The sequence below is a fragment of the Oreochromis aureus genome, linkage group 19, assembly GCF_013358895.1.
Source record: "Oreochromis aureus strain Israel breed Guangdong linkage group 19, ZZ_aureus, whole genome shotgun sequence".
Lineage (NCBI taxonomy): Eukaryota > Metazoa > Chordata > Actinopteri > Cichliformes > Cichlidae > Oreochromis > Oreochromis aureus.
Genome location: NC_052960.1, coordinates 5,951,374 through 5,971,180, shown reverse-complemented (window position 1 = coordinate 5,971,180; position 19,807 = coordinate 5,951,374). Strand labels below are relative to the sequence as shown.

The 19,807-nt window shown below is 40.7% G+C and overlaps 2 protein-coding genes across 2 annotated transcripts; one reads left to right on the top strand and one right to left on the bottom strand.

Moving 5' to 3' along the window:
- Window positions 1-230: 230 nt before the first annotated feature.
- Window positions 231-3,701, top strand: gemin2 (gem (nuclear organelle) associated protein 2). The gene is made up of 10 exons (XM_031746134.2): window positions 231-533; window positions 685-769; window positions 1,421-1,510; window positions 1,658-1,717; window positions 1,866-1,982; window positions 2,405-2,449; window positions 2,544-2,612; window positions 2,852-2,962; window positions 3,125-3,183; window positions 3,363-3,701. Exons 1-10 carry the CDS (start codon window positions 409-411, stop codon window positions 3,400-3,402), a joined length of 801 nt encoding a protein of 266 aa, XP_031601994.1. The 5' UTR covers window positions 231-408; the 3' UTR covers window positions 3,403-3,701.
- A 9,423-nt stretch (window positions 3,702-13,124) lies between these two features.
- On the bottom strand, window positions 13,125-18,267 carry pnn (pinin, desmosome associated protein). Its single transcript, XM_031746135.2, has 9 exons — window positions 18,106-18,267; window positions 17,612-17,692; window positions 16,503-16,574; window positions 16,094-16,169; window positions 15,888-15,982; window positions 15,665-15,740; window positions 15,373-15,528; window positions 14,947-15,085; window positions 13,125-14,836 (listed from the first exon to the last, which is right to left on the bottom strand). Exons 1-9 carry the CDS (start codon window positions 18,216-18,218, stop codon window positions 13,644-13,646), a joined length of 2,001 nt encoding a protein of 666 aa, XP_031601995.1. The 5' UTR covers window positions 18,219-18,267; the 3' UTR covers window positions 13,125-13,643.
- Window positions 18,268-19,807: the final 1,540 nt, after the last annotated feature.

Below are 19,807 nucleotides of genomic sequence, written 5' to 3'. Positions count from 1 at the left end.
GCAATACCAAATATTATCAGTTCGCTGGTCAAAGGTTTCTATTTCGTTACAAGACTTAATTTTAATGGAAAATTGCTTTAATTGACATTTAATTGAGATTTTAATGCGTACACACATAAACGAGGTTCCGGGTAAACGCCATGGCAACTAAAAACAGACCCATTCTGTTATTTTCGACCTTTCTCCAGGACTGACAGCTGGTCTGTTGCTGTGGCAACAAGGCAAACGCGCGCACAAAGACGACGTCATCACTGTGCGTTTGTTTTGCGAGAGAGATGGCGGTCTAGTCTGGTTGTGTTTACTCTTGGTAAAAGGTTAGTGTTTTGGTCCGTTGCGAGTCCGTATTTTTAATTGAGCTTGACTGCTTCATTTAGCTAAAAGCTAGCCGAGCTTACACATTCAGTCACAATGAAGTCAGACGTAGAGGAGTTAATGCCGAGGCTGCTGCCCATGGAGTGTGGATCCGGTACCGGGGAGGACCTGGACCTTAGCGGACCGCCGAGAAACCCCCAGGAGTACCTCCGACAGGTCCAGTAAGTGCATCCCAACCTGAAGAACACACCTCTTATTAATACTCGCGTGTAATTAACTCTTAGATTCTCTTTGCCTGTTGTCTCTTTGGTGTGTTAATGTATTAGTTGAGGTGGTCGGGCTGCTTCAATGAACTTTTTTCCTTTTGGACAGGCTGGAGGCTTCATTGTGCCCAGAGGTGGTGGTCGCTCAGATTGACCCAAAAAAACTAAGGAAGAAGCAAACAGTGAATGTATCTGTAAGTAAACTGAGAGGCAAATGTATTGAGACCAGTTGATGCTCCAGGTGTATGACAAATGAAAGAAAATTACAAACCCCTGACCCTGATAGTGAGAGGGTTCATTAGCTTTGTTACTGTGTGGTGTCTGCAAAACAAAGTATTTCAAGTATTTTTACCTTGATGTGAGCAGTCAGTCCCACACATCATGCGTGTGAATGGCCTAAAAATGTTGGGCTTTTAAATGATTTCTTTGAATTTTTCTTTTTTTTTTTCAGGATGGAATGATTTTAAAGCATTCACTTCAATAACCTTGAAAAACAAGAATTGGGTGCACAAGTTTTAATTTACTTTGGATTTTCTGTAATCCACAAAGAGTCAAAACATTCATACCCACAATGAGTGGATGGAAACTTCTGAGCACACCTGTATGAATCTTTCTCAGTATCGTTTCATAGTTTTCATTGCACAGTTAGAAATGAATGATAGGCTCTGAAAAATGTTGTGCTGTGTTCAATTTTTACGTTGATCATGTAAACAGTATACAGAAGTTCATTTAGCAAAGAAAAGAAGATGCTATACAAAATAAAACAAAATACATTTCAATAATGCATCACCTGTTCTGATTATTTCTCAGTTACATTTTTTGTGGGGTTGTTTTCTGGTTTTTAGGTGGCAGGGTGTCATGCTGCTCCAGTGGGTTTCTCCCCAAGTCTAAGATGGCAACAACAGCAAGTCAGCAATTTCTCTGAAATCAGACAGGTAAGCGCCTTTTTGCTGTTATGATATTATACAATAGCACAGCCTAACACAATTCACTAAAACTTTTTGTAGGTCCAAATCCGCACAAATCTGTACAAATGGATATTTGACAATTTATGAACTTCTACAACATTTTTTTCCCTTTAGAGTATCACAAGGCACAGGAAACACTGGACCAGCCAGACTCTAGATGACAACGTGCTGATGGTGATGTGATAATGTGTAAATTTGATGCTTCAGCATGCAATGCTTTCCTCTAATAACCTAATAAATCCCTCTGTCTTTCTCCAAGAGGCAAACTTGAAAACAGAATTTATGTTAAAATTTTATGTATGCGCGTATTTGTGTGTTACAGCCAAAGCTAACGGATGAGGAGGGTTGGAAGAGGTTTTGTTTAGGAGAGAAGGTCTATCTGGGCACTTCATCCACCCACACAGATGCAGAACAGGAGCCAGCACTGGACTATAGCAAGGTTATATATGTAATGGCTATATCTCAATGTTTTGTGTCATCATGAATACAATCTGTAAGATTTTTTGTCAGTAAAGAAGCTGTCAGTCACGTCTGTCACCCATTGGATAATGAGGTTTTGTCACAAAGCCTCCAGCTGAGGACTGAAACTGGACCTGACACCACACACTTACAAGTAACAACCTGTGATTGAAAATCTTCCTAATAATGCCAATAATTTAAAAAAAAATCACTTCATGTTGTATTCAGTGTGAGCTGAAACTAGTGACTGAGTCATCAGGGAGTTGTGGGCCATTTTTCCACAGATTTCTATGTAAACGGAAGTGTTTTTATTTAGAGTGAAAGCACTTCTGCATCTGCATTACTTTTCAGACCCAAAATATGTCCTGCTCTATTTACCTCAGCATTTCTCTGTCTGTTCAGATGGGGTTCCCTCCCTTCCTAAGCATCATCAGCAGACTAAACCAGGTAAACGATCCCTCTGTAGACATTCAAGATGTTCTAAACCAGTCGAAGCCTGATTAGACGATGTGTGTGTTTGTGTTTTCCCACCTGTCTACAGTCCACAGTGCTGATGGTGTTGGAAATCCTCATCGGCTGGTTCGAGGAACGAGAATTTGTTCCACAGTTGGTGAGTTTGATGTATTAGCGACACATTTTTATGCTGGTTCCGAACTCCACACGCATTTATAGTGATCCTGTGCTGCATTCAAGATAGATATGAGCTGACTATGAATGCATTCCTCACAGATATCATGAAACCAAACATTTCTTCAGCCTCTGTCTTATGTTTCAGATATAGAAGGTGATGGTGTATTGGCTGCAGTTATTGTGAAATACTTGAGTTTGCAGTCTGTCTTCTTGTTTCAGGGACGCTGGTTGTATGCTTTATTGGCCTGCTTGGAGAAGCCTCTGTTGCCTGAAGCTCACTCATCCATCAGACAGCTCGCCCGAAGATGCGCCCAGCTCCGCAGCACGTTGGTAGGCCACAATCCTACCATCTCCTGTAAAGCACTATCTCTATGTGCTATCACTCCATGCTTGAAACGGCCACAGCATGCCATGTTTTTCTAGTTCTTTGTTGAGATTTGATGGGATTTTATTTACTCTGATAGTCTTTTCCCTGCTTGCATGACTTCACAGGACAGCCAGGAAGATGATAAACTGCCCGCCCTCAACCTGCTCATCTGTCTTGTTGCCAGGTAAGGTTCTCTGTATTTTTGTTATATGGAACTCTGTGTAAAGAGAGCCCCTTAAATGTTTTTTTTTTTTTTTTTAACCACCAGTGTCTAAATTGTTCAGGGTGATGATACAATTATATTGCTGTTTGGATGTGTACAGAGGATGCAGCTATACTTGCTTCCTTTTATTTTTACTGCAGGTACTTTGAACAGAATGATCTGGCAGATCAGCAGGAGTGAAGCCAACCTGATCTGTTTAACCTCACCAACATATGGAGGATTATATTGTTAAGTCTGGCTGCGGTGAAAGCTGAAGTCCGAAAACAAAGAGACTGGATTACAAAAAGACATTTGTTTTTATTTGTAAGGTATTTGGTTACCTGCATAGAGCAGCGCTGGCACACAGGGACTACAAGCAAATGCAGCAGGATGAGGGCTACTTTTTCAAACAGGTTTATGCTTTTCTTTTTTTGTGAGTTTATATGTGTGTAATTTAGCTCTAAATAAAAATTTTCTATTATCCGTGATTTGTAAGAAAACGGTGTGTGTGTATGTGGACATCATTGCTGATCATGTATATGCAGGTTCTCAGTCATCCAGTTTATTGTTATGGCCATGTCTTTTGGAACAATCATCACTGAACAGGTGTGGTGGCTAACGACACCAGCTATCAGCCACCTACAATACAGTCCCAGGCGCTTCAACCCCCTCTTCACACATTGCCTCAAGTGACCTTAATAGCTCATGATAGGGTGGGGCAAGGCCTCACACACTGGTTTCATCCTTAATCCCAGGTGACAATGACGACTCTCACCTTGACTTGTGATGACTTGTGATCAATAATGTGTCAACGACCCTCAGGGGCATAATGCCCCACTAAGCGTTTAGTACCTGGAACTCCCCACCTGTTAAAGAAACTTTAAAGGAAACATCTTTACAACCATAAAGACGTCTTGTGGCCTTCTTTTCTCAAGCTAATTACACTTTTTCTGGTCATCAAGCTCTTGTGATCATGTCAAATAGATGCTTTAAAAGTGACAATTTAAAAATGACTTTAAACATGACAATTCCTCATGGATATACAGTGGAACAAAATATACTGCAATGATAGTCTGTCAAATCAGGTACACTTGGGTTCCTAATTTAAAAAAATTTTTTTTTCCCATATACTTTAAATGAAGCAACATGGACATAGTTTGCGCTCAATTCTGCATGTTTTGTAGGGCATGACAGATTGTCATGTCTCTGCATGTCTTCCTTCACTACATCCATGAATCTTCTCTTGAGGTCTCCCGGATTTCCTCCTGCTTTGCAGCTCAGCCTTCAACATCTACCTCTACCCACTATATATGCTGTCCCTCCTGTGCACACTGTCAGGAATAGAAATATTGTCCTGCTATTAGTTGCTGCTATTTTTATAATCATCATTAACATTTCAGTATTAATAGTGAGGTTGCATTCAGATGCATTCAGATGTTCAAATATATGGTTATAGCCTTTATTACAGGTCCAAAGAAGAACCATTTTAAATGGTTCTGTTGAATCTATAATTTAAATGTTATTAATGCTTTTATGATCTCTGTGTAGAGGGCAGAGACAGGAAAATACTCTCTGTGCTAAAATGAGAGAGGAAACAAAACGCGTCTGCAGAGCATGTTTTGCAGAAGTGAAACTGAAGCCAGAAGTTTAAGTGCAAGGGTGTTTAGTATGCATTTATTGCGGATTAAGCCTTAAGCAGTTGTGGTAGATTGAAACAGTTGTTTATATATTTCACATATAAGTCAAGATCATTACACACAGGATGGCCTTAGCCTGGTTGGTTGCTTAAGTTGAGGTCAACTAAGGTTCAGAAAGCAGATGCAAACTCTGCACGCACAGACAGACAAATAGTGAGAGGTCATGACACGTACGTAGCATACACTGCAGACACATACACACAGAAATGCAGAAGTGTGCCGACGTACTTAGAGGAAGTGCACCAGACGAGCGACAGCGAAGAGGGGAAGCACCGACCCGAAGACAATGTTTTTTAGAGCAATGTTAAAGGTCAGGGAACATTTTGTGGTTTGGATTGACGTAAGCTGTACTATTGTCTATTTTTGTAAAAGAGGGGGGCTTTGTTATTGTACCCATATAGAACCTTGTCTCATGATTGTAAGTTCAGTTCAACACTGATTGGGTTGTTGAACTCACACATGTGTTCATTAAAATGCCGTCTAAATTGCACACGCCTGGATCTGTGGTTTTTATGGATTCTTCTCTCAATATTGAACCCTAACATTTGGGGGCTCGTTCCGGTGAGAGAGAGGAATGTTGGGGTTTTGGTGAGATCCGGGGTCCGTGGTAATTGGACGGGCAGACGGTAATCAGTGGTGAAAGTGAGCAGGCATTCCCGGGGCATTTAAAGGTAAGACACTGCCTGTTGAAATATATTTCAAAAGGTGTCACATTGGGCATGTCAAATTAAAGTCTACTCACTGAAAATTACTGGTGAATGTCTGTTTTTAATTTTGGTGAAGTTTTCATGAAGTTTACCGTTGAAGTAATGATAATGAAATGGAAGTTTATAAGTGACAGTACTGAGTTAATGAGAATAAAGGAATGAAAAGAGAATTAAAGCAGTTGGACTGCAAGTGAACTTTAGAAGGATAGGAATTTGGTCATTGTGTGGGTGAAGCCCGTTGGTCATTGATCTACGTGTGATGGTCAGTTCGTGGGTTCAAGTCCCTTATGTCCACAACGGAGATCTGCCTCAATCTTAATCCTGATCCGGTGTAGATTGTTGTTTCAAATTATTATAAATTTTTCTAGGACGACAGCGGCGTCTGTTAAGAAGCGCATTTTCTCCTTGGTAACGCTTGCGCTAAGGCAGGACGCTGACCTTAGACCTACTGGACAGTAGGGATAGTACCGTCGACAGCGGGAGAGAACTTGGGAACCTCTGAAATTGCTAGGAGTTAGAGTCTCCTATTTTTGCGCTTTTTGGGTATGCTGGCAAATTAAGTTAGGTTTAGAGATCTGGACAGGACAGTCTGGGACCGCCCTGGTGAATTGAGCACAAAAAGTCTGGGACTGATCGGTTGGAGCCGTTATGTTCTATTATCGAAATTACATAGGAGTTGAAAAGGCCTAAAAAAATCTGTGCAGTTGTAATTTAAGACGTCTGTAATATAAAATATGAGATCTATGAGTAGGATCAGTCTCTGTGTTAGTGATGCACAGCCGGATGTGCACTGATTGTGTGTGTAAATGCAAATGAGCAGCAGTGACGCGCAAAGAGGGTGGTTTCAGTTTTCGAGAGGACTGAGCTTTTGCTAAATGCCTGTATATAAGAGGTTGGTTTTGCTTATTATGAGAGTGTAAATACAGTGTGAATATATTAGTGTGGATGCATAGTAAATGACTGAATTTTGATAGATGTATAGTTCGTGAGCCATAAATGTTGGTGTGTTCATTTTCAGTTATGTGTGTGGGGAGAAGCCGTGAGGATGATGAGAGGTTTCAGTTTTCTTTTTCTTTTTCTTTTGACTTGCTCTTTCTGATCATGGAAGGCATGTCCAAAATACTCGTATGAAAGCGTATTTCGAGTGATTTTAACTGTGTGAGTGCTGTCAGTATTTGATTTGAGTGACTCTGCGTGAGTTCTCTGAGTGAGAGAAAGGCAGTGCGTGTGAGACGATTTATGGCGTCTGAAAGAGGTGAGAACTTTTAAAGGTGTGTATGGAATAAAGGAGTGTGAAATATATTTCTTGGGTGATGAAAAAGTAGGATGTGCTAAAGTTTGAAAGTGTTTTTAATTCAAGAAAACAAAAAACAAAGGAGTTAGATTAGTTTGAGGAACAGGAAATATTGCTCTGTGTATCGGGGCTGCAGCAACAGGAAATAGTGAACAGGAACTGTGCATGCCCATATATGGGAACTGAGTGTGTGCAGAAAGAACACAGAGAGACAGACGAGGAAATGGGAGCAAATGAAGCCTTTAAGAAAAAATGAATATAATACTAATTATATGGTCAATACAGGTGGGCGTCTTTCAACTTTGCAACCTTGAGTTCAGCAGCAGAAAAGTAGATTAAAAGAATTGGGAGAATAAGCCAGTTTTGGCTCGAAATTGTGCGGCTGGATCTCTCACTTTGTCCCTGAAGCGGAGAAGAAGTTCAAAGGACAGTCAATCGCCTGATGAAGACCGATAGAACATCGTGGATTTGAATACAGCAGGCAAACGGCAGTGCCACTGATCCAGTAACACTGATGACGACTGACGACCAGCAGCAGCATGTAAGAGTAATGTAACATGTACTGTGAAAATACAGGCTGGGCAGTTGAACAGTGGGATAAAGAATTGTGGAAGAGCACTGGACATTGAGTGATATTTTGCCCTGCTGGGACTTAATCTGAAAGAAAGACTGTAAAGAAACAGAGAAGAAGACAGCAGCTGAGTTGAGACTGTGTTTGCTGGAGCTTTGAAGCCCGAACAGGACATTGTGCAGAGAGGACCAGTGAGAGATGAAGCTGGACGAGTTTGACTGCGAGAATATAGGATATAATTGGATTGAAAATTGAAACCTGAACTCATGAATTGTTTAGGGATGTCCACTACAGCATAACAAAGAGGTAAACATTAGAAAAGGTAGGAATAATGAACGAAAATAATTGTCATTACCTTAATGAATAGAAAACACACATACAAATTGTTACATGTGAGATTATTTTTGAAATGAATCAGAAGTGAGATAGTTTGAATCTAAAGCTCAGTGGTGAAATGCATAAATTAAATATGAATATATCGGATGCAATGAAGAAACAGCTTACACGTAGTGTACATTAACATGAATACATCGCAGGGCAACGAAGAACTCAATGAGTTAATTTAATGAAGAAGCAGTTTACACCCAATTAACATAAAATGCAGGGAAGAACACGCTTACATGCATGGCATAATTGGTGTTTCTGACCAGAGACAGAGAAATGGGTTATTTAAGCACTTGTGATAATAATGGAAATGTCTTAGTTTTGTTATTTTCAGGGTAAAGCAGACCTGGACCAGTTCTCCAGATGCACCAGTCGGAAGGAAATTGTAGATAAGTTAAGGCAAGTTTCTGGTTGAATTGTTCACAGAATCATGTGTCCATGAACCTGGAAAACAGGCCCTAGCTCCTGGCTGAAGACTAGGAGTGCTTTATTTAAGGTGGGAAATCAAAATGTGGGTTAGTAACTGGGGGAAAAAGAAAACTGACTGCTTAACTGGAGAATTGGGAAGGAGTTTGGGAGACTGTGAAGCCATAGATGCAAAATAACACGTACACACACATATAGACAGAGAATGCATTAATCTTACAGAGACAAGCTCATGAAGATTAATGAATAGATATTAAAAACCTGGCTAAGAACACAAGCATATGCAATGAAGATCTGCTTGCTGCTTGTATGAGTGAGAGAATGGTGTGAATGGTTAATACAACTGATGGAAAGATTTAAAATAGATGGAAAAAACAAAAGAAGAGTGTTTATAAGAGTGACTCAGCAGTGCTTTTGCACTGAGTGATTAAAACAAGTGATTAGTATAGAAAGAAAATGAAAATAATTCAATAATGTGATAAAGTTTAAACATGTATTCCTCTTGTTAAGTTGGCTGTTGAGCTGTGGGTTTATGCAAATTAGCTGGAGTGAGTGAGTGACAAAGACACTTCCTGTGTGCGTGTGTGTCGGAGGCTTTCGGTTCAGTTCAAGAGAGAGCAGTGGCTGTTGAAGAGTATTGGGAGAAATATATAATGGTAAAGTATCAGGATATTTGATTACGGTGGTCAGGTCTGTTCAGAGGGGCAGATTTGGACAGGAAATTTATAATTTAAGGATGATACGTTGTTGAAATTGGTTTTTATCTTGTGCTGAATGAAAACGGTCTTTGATCTTTTGACGAGGTTTTCGGTGTGTTGAATGGGTGAAATTTAAGATTGTTTCAGATTTTTGAGGCTGTTGTTTTATTTCCAGAGAGGGTGTTTAATTAAGACATGGATCTGTCTGAGAGGGGCCCCAAAAATTTTTTTTGTAGTAGTGCACTCAGGAAAAAACCTGTCAGGTGATTTTGTTTGGTACTTTGATGAGCTAATAATCAGCTCTCTTTTTTCATTTTTGTTCTAAGCAGGCCTGGAAGAGAGTGAACGGACGGCGCTGACAAAATTACCAAGTACGAAAATCAGGTGGGCTTTACAGAATTATAATTGATTACAATCAGAGACGGATGGGCGGCAAGTCTCTGTCTAAAAATGGGTTGTATCGATTCAATCCAGTCAAAAGTATAGAGAACTATTTTCCTAAAAAGGAAAACGAAATAAAACAAAGGATTGAGCTCATTTTGCTGATGTGGAGCATCTGATGACGTCGCATGAAGGCTGCAGTATCAGCAAAAAATATCAGGTGTGAATGCGTGTGAGTGAATGTGAGTGAGGGGACCAAGGGGGGAAATAAATGAAAGGACAAGTGGGAGACTTAAATCTGGGGATGCTGATTTTGGGTTGCTGATGTATGTTTGGAGAAAATTTCTTTTTACTGGGGTTAGATTATGGGATTACATTATATTGTTGGGAGAATGCAAAATGCTAAAAGGGAAACATTGGTTGATGAGATTCAAGTTACCATTAACTGAGGTAACACATGATTAATAACTGTGCTGTTTAAGTTTATTTTGTGTCATGACACAGATTGGATCACATAGGGGGAGAGTTGAGTAAAGGTTTTGTTTTCAGGAAATTCCAAGGATCCAGAGTTCAATGGAGCAACGAGTTGGAGGAGATTTGACATGATGATTAAATTGATTTTGTTCCTTAAACACAGGTTTTCAGGGCTGAAGCAAAACACCGGAGAGGAGAATTGCTGAGCGGTTCTGGGAAATGAAATGACTAACCTTTTTTCCTTTTAATTTGTTAAGCTTGGGTGGAGCATGTTGAGTTTTTTGCCACATGAGATGTGTCAAAAAAGAGAGGGATTTAAGATTTAATTTGTTTAATGTGAAAGGGGTTTTACTAGGATTTTATAATGATTGGGGTTGTTTGATAATCTAGATACAGTAAAACTGAGGCGGAGATTGTTAATTCTAAAGAAAGGAGTAAAATGAACTGAATTCTGTTTAGAAGATAAATTGCTGGGGTTAAAAAGAAGTTGTACACCAAATTTAAAGGGAAATTGTGGGAATAAAGGATATGCTTTGGGGAAAATAGTGAACATTTTATGAGTAGAAAATGTGGGATTTTTCTTTTTGATTTTTAGGATAAGTGGTAACAGTGACATAATGTTAGAATGTTGTTATTTTTAGGGTAGTGGAGAGCTTTTTATGAGGATGTTAAAAGTCTCGCTGACTCAAATGAATAATATTGGAGATTATATATGTAGAAATGATTTTTCATACACATTGCATTTTGGGGCCTTTAACGGAGTTGTGGCTCAGAGAGTCGTCTCTTGAGGGTCATAAACTTTTGGTTAACGTTATGATTAGCCAATCTACTGTGAGAATGACCTGAGTTTTGAAGGATTGCACACGCTTACAGACATACAGAGTTCATCAACACACAGGACAGTATTGATTTGAGGCCTAGGGCCTGAAATTCCTTTAGCTTTTAACTGAATTTGAGTTGGCCCAATAACAAATGACAGAAAGAGGAACTGAATAGGAGTTTTGCTTGTAACTAAACTGAGTGACATATAAAATATTGAGATAACAGATGCAGCTCTAACTTAGTCCTCTTATATAAAAAGCAGTTACAGAATACAGAAATACAGAAAACAGAAGCAAAGGGAGAAAGCTTATATATGTTGGTTAAGTCTGATAAAGTTTAAGTTAGAGGGAGGCATTACATTAAAAGCAGCAAAATGAAATAAAATGATATATTCAAACAGGTTATTACCCAGAAAATGGGAGTTCAAAATACTGTTAGAGTTCAGTTTTTAGCTATGATGAAGTTTATCTAGGAGCAATTAACTATGTGCTTACACTTAGTGATTAAAGTGGTCGTTTTTTCTTTGATCCTTTTAGTAGAATAAGCCGTTATAATGATTTTATGATGATTTTGCTGGTGAGAGGTGACTTTAGATGAGAGGCACTTGCAGCAGCAGGGACAGTTTTGTGCACAGGATGTTGATGATCAGATAAGGAAAAACAGGAAACGTATGACAGCAGTGCTGTAAGACTGTTAGAAAGCTGTAGATTGAGATGAGTGATGTTTAAGATTATATAGGAATAAAAGTCAAAACCAAATACAAAATTAGGTTCATGTTTTGAGTAACATTAGGTTTGAATAAAGAAGACAATTGAGGGACATAAGGCAGGGAAGCCGTACTAGGGAGGAAGGGTTCTGTTTCCTTTGCAGGTGGCCAGATTTCCACTAGAGTGGGACCCAGAAAAGGGACAGACCACTAGAGATTCACAAGTGTAAGGGGTCTTTCACCGGGTATGAGTGGGTTCTGGGGTGAGGGAGGAGTGCTGATTGAGCTCTGCTCGCACTCTTATTCTCTCATGCCCCTGATCAACTTTAGGCTCGCTGATACTTTGGTGTGATTAACCTCAAGCATGAGTGTTCTCAAGTGGGAGCGGGCATTTTATAACTAAGACCACCTAGATGACATGAGGTTGTCTGATTTGTTAAGTCACAGGATGCCAAGAGAGGGTCAGAGCTAAGAACAGTGATCCTAAATGTCCATGATGTCTGGGATGGACAGGGGAGCAGCTGAATGGGCCAAGCAGTGACCTAACACACAGTATGGTGACCTCTTGTGGTCAAGAGGTCAAGAGTGGGAGTGTCAGGAATAGAAATATTGTCCTGCTATTAGTTGCTGCTATTTTTATAATCATCATTAACATTTCAGTATTAATAGTGAGGTTGCATTCAGATGCATTCAGATGTTCAAATATATGGTTATAGCCTTTATTACAGGTCCAAAGAAGAACCATTTTAAATGGTTCTGTTGAATCTATAATTTAAATGTTATTAATGCTTTTATGATCTCTGTGTAGAGGGCAGAGACAGGAAAATACTCTCTGTGCTAAAATGAGAGAGGAAACAAAACGCGTCTGCAGAGCATGTTTTGCAGAAGTGAAACTGAAGCCAGAAGTTTAAGTGCAAGGGTGTTTAGTATGCATTTATTGCGGATTAAGCCTTAAGCAGTTGTGGTAGATTGAAACAGTTGTTTATATATTTCACATATAAGTCAAGATCATTACACACAGGATGGCCTTAGCCTGGTTGGTTGCTTAAGTTGAGGTCAACTAAGGTTCAGAAAGCAGATGCAAACTCTGCACGCACAGACAGACAAATAGTGAGAGGTCATGACACGTACATGTAGCATACACTGCAGACACATACACACAGAAATGCAGAAGTGTGCCGACGTACTTAGAGGAAGTGCACCAGACGAGCGACAGCGAAGAGGGGAAGCACCGACCCGAAGACAATGTTTTTTAGAGCAATGTTAAAGGTCAGGGAACATTTTGTGGTTTGGATTGACGTAAGCTGTACTATTGTCTATTTTTGTAAAAGAGGGGGGCTTTGTTATTGTACCCATATAGAACCTTGTCTCATGATTGTAAGTTCAGTTCAACACTGATTGGGTTGTTGAACTCACACATGTGTTCATTAAAATGCCGTCTAAATTGCACACGCCTGGATCTGTGGTTTTTATGGATTCTTCTCTCAATATTGAACCCTAACAACACCCCCAGACCATCTCAGGCTTGCCTTTTTTGCTCCACTTGTGTTGGTCACTCCCAATGAGTTTTCGCATTTTAGGGCTGGTTGGCTCTGTATAAATTATAAGCATGATTGTGTCTTTGTAGTACATGTATTTGAACTTAACCACTGTTAATGCTTCTCACATCCTTAGGAAAGTATAACTTGTATTTTGAGGAGGATCTTTGAACTGTGCAATGAACTGAAAAGTGTGATGTAAGAAGAATAATTCACACAAACAAGCATATTTTCACTACTTCAACTTTATTTTGAAGCAGATTATCAGTCATTAACCCCACCCCCCAAAAAAGTTTCAAAATCCAGTATTTGAGCAAATCACACTTGACATTATTGAAAACAGTGGAAATAAATTGGAATAAACAGCGTTGTCACAACATGAAACAAAACTAACGTATGTGAATAATCACGTCTACCATAACCATCAAGAGCCCAGCCTCTTCATTATGCTTAAGATGAAAAATAGAACATTCACAACCTTCTTCACTGTTTCACAAAGACCTCTGTAAAGACCAAATCTGAGACTAAGGATGAATCATCTGGAATTTACACCTTTACTGTTTAAGGGGTTCAATTAGAGATGGACTCTTTTGCCTCCTAGTTAAAGATGGAGGAACTAGCCACCAGCATCGCCTCTTCAGACCCCCTTATGTCAAAAACTATTTTATGAGCAAACAATGTTGGAAGTAAATAGTTGGAATCTTATTTTCCATCAGTTTTTACAGAAGCTGAATAAGAACCAGATTAGCGTCGCTTGTCCTTCCTGTCTCTATCTTTATGCTCCCTATCGCTCCGGGATGACCTGCCCCTTCCTTCCTCGCTCCTCCTCTTCCTCCTCTCCTTCGATCCCCTCGAGTCCCTCCCTCCTCCGCCACTCCCTCCTCTCTTGTGGCTTCGTCTTTCGTCTCCCTTCTTCCTGTCCCTGTCCGAGGGCCTCCTCTTGCGTTTGCCGCTGTCTCGGCTGCGGCTACGGCTGCTGCTGTTGGATGACGAGGATGAGGAGGAAGAAGAGGATGATGAGGAGTGGCTGGACCCGGAGGAGGAAGAGGAACTTCCGCTGGAGGAGGAGCCAGAGGAGGAAGAGGAAGAGCTGTTACTGCGACTGCGGCCTTTCCTCGATTCCTTTTCCTTCTTTCTCCCTCTGCCGCTGTCCTCCTTAGCTGGGGCAGTGACGGGGACCTCCTGGGAAGCAGGTAGTTTTTGTGGGGGTTCCTCCTGGGATTTCCCCTCCTCTGCCTGTCTGTCAACTGTGGAGTCCTGGACCGTAGATCCAGGGACTGTGGACACTTGTGCAGGCACACTAGGGGCTGACTGGGGTTCTGGGGTTTTAGATGCCCCGTGGGTCACAGGAGACTCTGCTGCTGGTTCCTCAGCAGCGTGGCTGGGCTTGGGCTGATGACTGGTGTTTTCGGCTTCCTGGCTGCTTACAGCTGGTTCAGAGGGCTTGCTGTCATGGAGATCTGTGGGCCCCTGCTTACTTTCCATCTCTACCTCTACATCCTTACCCCTTTCCTCCTTCTCTACTGCCTGCTCTACCTCCATCTCCTCTGACTCTGGACTCCCCTCTTTGTCTCCCTTCTCCTTCTGATCCTCTCCTTCCCGCTTCTCCTCACTTAACTCCATCCCTTCCTCCTCTTCCTCTACCTTTTTAGACACTTCCTTCTCCCCTTCCTCCATTTCCTCCTTCTCTGTCACCTTTCTATCCCCCTCCTTTTCCCTTTCCTCCTCCTCATCTTCCTCCTCCTCTTCTTCCATCTCTACATTGCCCTTATTACCTGTCACCTTGACTACCTGACCTGCTGGCTTACCCTCCTCCGGCTGCTCCGTCCCTGTTGCCGCTGTGTTGCCGTCCTGTTCGCGGTTTAGTTGTCGCCGGGGACGCGACTCCATCTTGCTGAGGTGTTCAGCAAAAGCCTCACGCCTCTCTTCAAACACAACTGTTGAGAAGAAAAAAAATCCTCATGTTATTTAGTAGACAGACCCCCTGTGAGTATATAACACCGCCACAACACTGTCAGTGCACTCCAGAAATAAAAGTCCCACTGACCATTTAGTTTCTTGGTGGATTCATCGAGGAGTTTTTGTGTTGCGGAGCACATTTTTCCAGGCAGGTAGAAGATATGAGGCTTGGTCTTTGTGCGAATGTATTTCACCAGGCGATTATTGTGGCTGGTCCACTCCTCTTGCTTTGGATGGAGGGAAAAAAAAAAAAAAATCAAAAAAAAAAATCAATTTCACCTTTTTCTCAAATTGATTTTACATTTCCCATCATTCTAGCTACAAAAATAAGCTTTAAAAGACTAAGTATTAAATTAGATGTTTATCAAGTTACAATTTGGTGTGAAAATTAAACAGATATAAATGAAATAGACATTTTAGTTTGGCCGAATCAGTAAGTCCAGTTTCATTAAAAATAAACAAAACTCAGCCACTTTCATGCTAGTCCCACTTTCAAACAAATACACCGTCTTACCAATTGAGCCAATTCCACTTTCTGCTCCAGAAGTCTCAGCTCTGTCTGCTTGGCTCTCCTCTCTTCAAACAGCTCCCTCTTTTCATTCTCCACCTTCTTTCTCTCAGCCTCAGCCTGAACCTCGAGCTTCTGCTCAATCTCAGAACGTCGCTTTTGCTGCAGGATGACAAACAGAAATATGAAGCAGAACAAGAAAACAAAATCATGGAATTTATGACCTCATCAACACAGAAACCTATATTTTCAAAAATACTGCTCTCATAACCAAGCAAAAGATGAATCTATTCCTCACCTTTTCTGAAGAGACATTTGACTCCTGCTTGAATTTCTGTAGGGTCCCCATGAGCAGGCCGAACATGCGCCGATTCCTGACCAAGACAATACAAACACCACCATCACACACTTAATTCTCAGCTGTAGACACGTTTTGCCATTTGCCAGATGAAATTAAACTGATCATGGCTCAGACTATTTAGTAATCAAATCTGAATGTAAATCTAGAGTTTAAGAGCTACCTCTGTTTGCCCCTCTCATCCATGGTTTGGTCCTGAATGAGATCTCGGCGCGTTCTCTCTTTGGAGGTAGCTACTACAGACGACTGCAACGCCGGCTGAAGGAAGGACAAGAAGCAAATTGTTAGGATTTTTATCACTTCAAAGCAGAAAAAAAAAACCCCACTGTGAGGCAGCAAATACTGATCAAGTATTTTTGACAAAATTACCTTTTTGACATCATCGTCATCCTCAGCGTCGCTGTCGTGACGCATGTCCCTCCTGGCCCTCTGGTCCCCTGCCAGCCTGCAGCCACACAAAGATCAAATACTCATAAGAGATGGTACTTTGAAATCAAGACAAGGAAAAAAAAAGAAAAAAAAAGTACAGAAAGCTGAGAATTAATTCAATTAATGCCTCACATGTGCAGAAATGCTGTTGTACTTTCAGTCTGATACAATTTACTCTAGAAAACTTGTTTTAGTCTCCATAACACCCCCCCCCAAACAAGAAACATATTTTCCTATACTTGTTAAATAATCTTAATATTAATGAAGGGTTTCAGGTAAAATGTGTTACACAAGCTCCAAAACTAGAAACTACCCAATCACTATATTATATTTCAAGTCGAGATCTCACCTTAGCAGGGCTCCTTCGATGTCCCTTTGCTTGGCAGGAGGGCCGCCGCTTCCCATGTCTGAGAGACTGCGTCTGAGAAAGGACAAAGAGGAAAACTTTAGAGATGCACAGACTGAATTTTTTGCGGTTTAAATAATTTATTCTACCTTTTTTTGGAGAGATGCAAAGAAACTCCAAGAAAGCTGATTCCGTTCATCTGGACGTGTCGTTTTCAGTCAGAAATGCTTCACTCATCCAAGTGACTGAGCTCAGACTGAGCTGACTCTAGGTTTCCCCAACCTTTTAAACAGTTTATTTGCATAATGACCGAAACTACCATTAAGGACCAACAATGGGTCGTGAGGTCAGTTTCATTGTCCTTAAGTGGTCATAGCACTTTGCATATTAAGTCACTTGAATGAGCGGCCAAAAGTTTTGCCCACTAAAAACAACGCCCTGATGAACAATCAACTTCCTGGGATTTAATTACTTGGATGATTGAGCATGCATCAAGACAAAAACAGCCATTTTCAAACCCTCTTTGAACATTTAACTGAAACAGAAAATGTGTTTCAACAGTGCTTCCTTTACAGACTGAATCATAAAAACATCAGACAAATGTGATTAACATTTATCCTCAACTCCATGTTTTTGTTCTTGGCTATAGTAGATGTGGATGGTTCACAAAAAAACAACCAAACAAACCCCAAAGCAAATTATAACACAAAATGGGGCAGCTTCTCAGTCCATTACACCAAGCTACTTACTTAGTGAAAGTTATATAGTTTCTGCTTCTGATAGTTAACTTCCCCGTGGCTATTAATATGAAAAAAGCACAACAATTCCCCCTTTTAACGTCTAACTGATGAAATCAATATGATTATAAGTGTGCTATTGTGCAAATGGTCATAAACTACGCCTTGCATTCTGTAACCAGCAACAACCCAGTTCAAACCTTCAAAACAAGGCTTATTTAAGAAGTGACGTGACGCCAAGTCTCACATTGAATAGATTGTGGAAGATGTGTGATTGGGGAAGGGGGGGTACTGTTGTATATACTTTTCAGATCACCCACTAAAGTTGAAAATCTAAAGCTCTTTTTTTCTGAGATGGGGAGCGCAAAGATTTACCTGAGCAGGTTTATTCCTCTGCCTCTACCTCCTCCTCCAGGGCCTGCCATGGGGCCGCCAAGCCGACGGATCTGACCCGGCCTGCAAGCACAGGAGACACCGAGGTTAACACAAAAGAAAGAATACAGTCTGACAAATAAGACTCACTTTAACATTATGCGTTTGTGTTGCTGCAGAACCGTTTTATTATTAAGCAAGACAAAGTGATGTGCCGCCCGGACGACGCCTCCTGCAGGGCCTCGACTCTGTTCATCTACCAGATTTAATGTTCAAATTCAATATTTTAAGAAGTTACCAATTTGGTTAATTTTTATTCGTTTGATGCGAATAAATTAAGATAGTAAAAACATTATATGTGCGACACAAAACAAGGAGGCGGTGCTGTTTGCAGGTTAGCCGACCCACGCTAACTTAGCACACGTCGACTGAGTACAGCTCTTCAGCTTCACTCCAGGAACTCGCTAAAAAACTAAATAACCAGTTAAGCTTTTTACCTTGATTCATTAGGATCACGTCCGGTCAGTTTACGAATATTATCGTCCACATGCTTCAAACTTTCCTTGGCTTTTTCTAGCTGGTCTTGCAAACTCCGCACTGCCACCGCCATCTTGCTTCCAGTTAGCGCGAATCACGTGTTCGTCCTCTTCTTCTACTTCTAGACTCTTCTTCCTTTGCATCCTGTCTCTTTATCAACGCATCACCGCCACCCTCTGGTCAGGGATGGATAATGCTTACTAACGTGTATGTATTGGTTCTAAAATCGGGGGTGAAAGGTGTGTTTGCGTGTATCTGAAATAAAATTAATTTTCCCAGCCTTAGAAGGGTCTTTAAAGTTGATCAAACTAAATTCAAAGTAAAAATGTTGACAGAACAGTACAACACACACACTAAAGTACAAGCAAGCAACTGAAGGCAAGAAGCCGCGGATTATTCACCACTGCAGGACTGATCACATATCACAGTGTGTGCTATTTCAGCCAACAGTGCACCTATATCTTCTCTGAGAGTCAACTAAATGAAAAGCGTATTATCTAATTTCATAAGAAGACACATGGTTCAGTGTTATAGCCTCTTACTTCTGTAGAAGACAATAAATTAAGACCCTTTCCAGGTGGTGAAAAGTGCTATATGTGAAATGTTGTAAGAAGGCACAAAATATCTGTGAATCCTCAGAAGTCACAAAGGAATTAAACCAGAAGAAATGTATCACAATTTGCATGGAGCAAGAGGATTTACTTCTCAAGTTAGCATCAGCAGAATAAATTTAGACTTAAAACATCTGATTTGTATCTGTTTTTACTAAAGCTTCATGAGAGGTTTAAAAGATACAGACGATACTCTCGAGACTGGATTAAGGACAGGAATGAAGAAAGTGTTCTTTTATTTCACTCCTCCTGAGTACAGACACTCTTTCTTCTCCTGACAGCCAGATTCAGGGTGCCTGCCTGCCTCTTTTGATCTCTATCAGTAACCGAGGAAGCCGGCTCTGAGCTGCGAGCCCCGGATTGAAAATAAAACCCTTCTGAGTCCCGCTGTTGCAGCTCTTGCATATCAAAGTGGAAACCAAGCATCAAACCGCAGCTGATTTCCTGGCTTTTAACAGTGTGCGCTACAATTCTGCTGATGATTCTTTCATATCATTCTACTACCAGTCCAATAACACTGATGTCATCATGCATTTAATTACACAACAGAGAACCCAGCCTTCTAAAACCCACTCCTCTGACTGTTGGTTGGGAAAAAAATGTGTTGTTGTTTCAGCTTAATTGTGAAATGCCACAATGATAATCTCCTTGTCTCATTATCCAGATGAGAACGAGCTCTTTGTCTGAGACCTGCAGCATTAGTGCAAAACAGTTATTCCTGTCCATTAATTAAAAAGCTTTTTAATTAACTTTACTGTTAGCAGACTGCTTTTTTAGCAATTTGTGATGCATAATAGTACATTACAGTTGGGAAAGGCAACCCATAAAACATTTATTCCAACATATTACTAAAACTGAATTATGGCTCCACTTTCTTAGCTTACAGTAGGGCCGCTTGATGTGGTCTTCTCCTGCTGTAGTTCATATGCTTCAAGGTTTAATGTGCTGTGCCTTCAGAGAGGCTCTTGTGCATGCGTGGGTTGTAAAACCACGCATATCACCTTTCTTCTACATTCTGAATCTCGGTTTGAAGTTCAGCACGTTGTTTTGA

What these genes read in the sequence shown, in the direction of transcription:
- gemin2 (XM_031746134.2), top strand. Translation starts at nt 409, where the DNA reads ATGAAGTCAGACGTAGAGGAGTTAATGCCGAGGCTGCTGCCCATGGAG. An exon ending in CAGCACTGGACTATAGCAAG is followed by an intron (nt 1,983 to 2,404) that starts GTTATATATGTA and finishes CTGTCTGTTCAG; the next exon opens with ATGGGGTTCCCTCCCTTCCT. An exon ending in TCATCAGCAGACTAAACCAG is followed by an intron (nt 2,450 to 2,543) that starts GTAAACGATCCC and finishes ACCTGTCTACAG; the next exon opens with TCCACAGTGCTGATGGTGTT.
- pnn (XM_031746135.2), bottom strand. Translation starts at nt 18,218, where the DNA reads ATGGCGGTGGCAGTGCGGAGTTTGCAAGACCAGCTAGAAAAAGCCAAG. An exon ending in AGAGGAATAAACCTGCTCAG is followed by an intron (nt 16,575 to 17,611) that starts GTAAATCTTTGC and finishes GTCCTTTCTCAG; the next exon opens with ACGCAGTCTCTCAGACATGG. An exon ending in ATGACGATGATGTCAAAAAG is followed by an intron (nt 15,983 to 16,093) that starts GTAATTTTGTCA and finishes TCCTTCCTTCAG; the next exon opens with CCGGCGTTGCAGTCGTCTGT.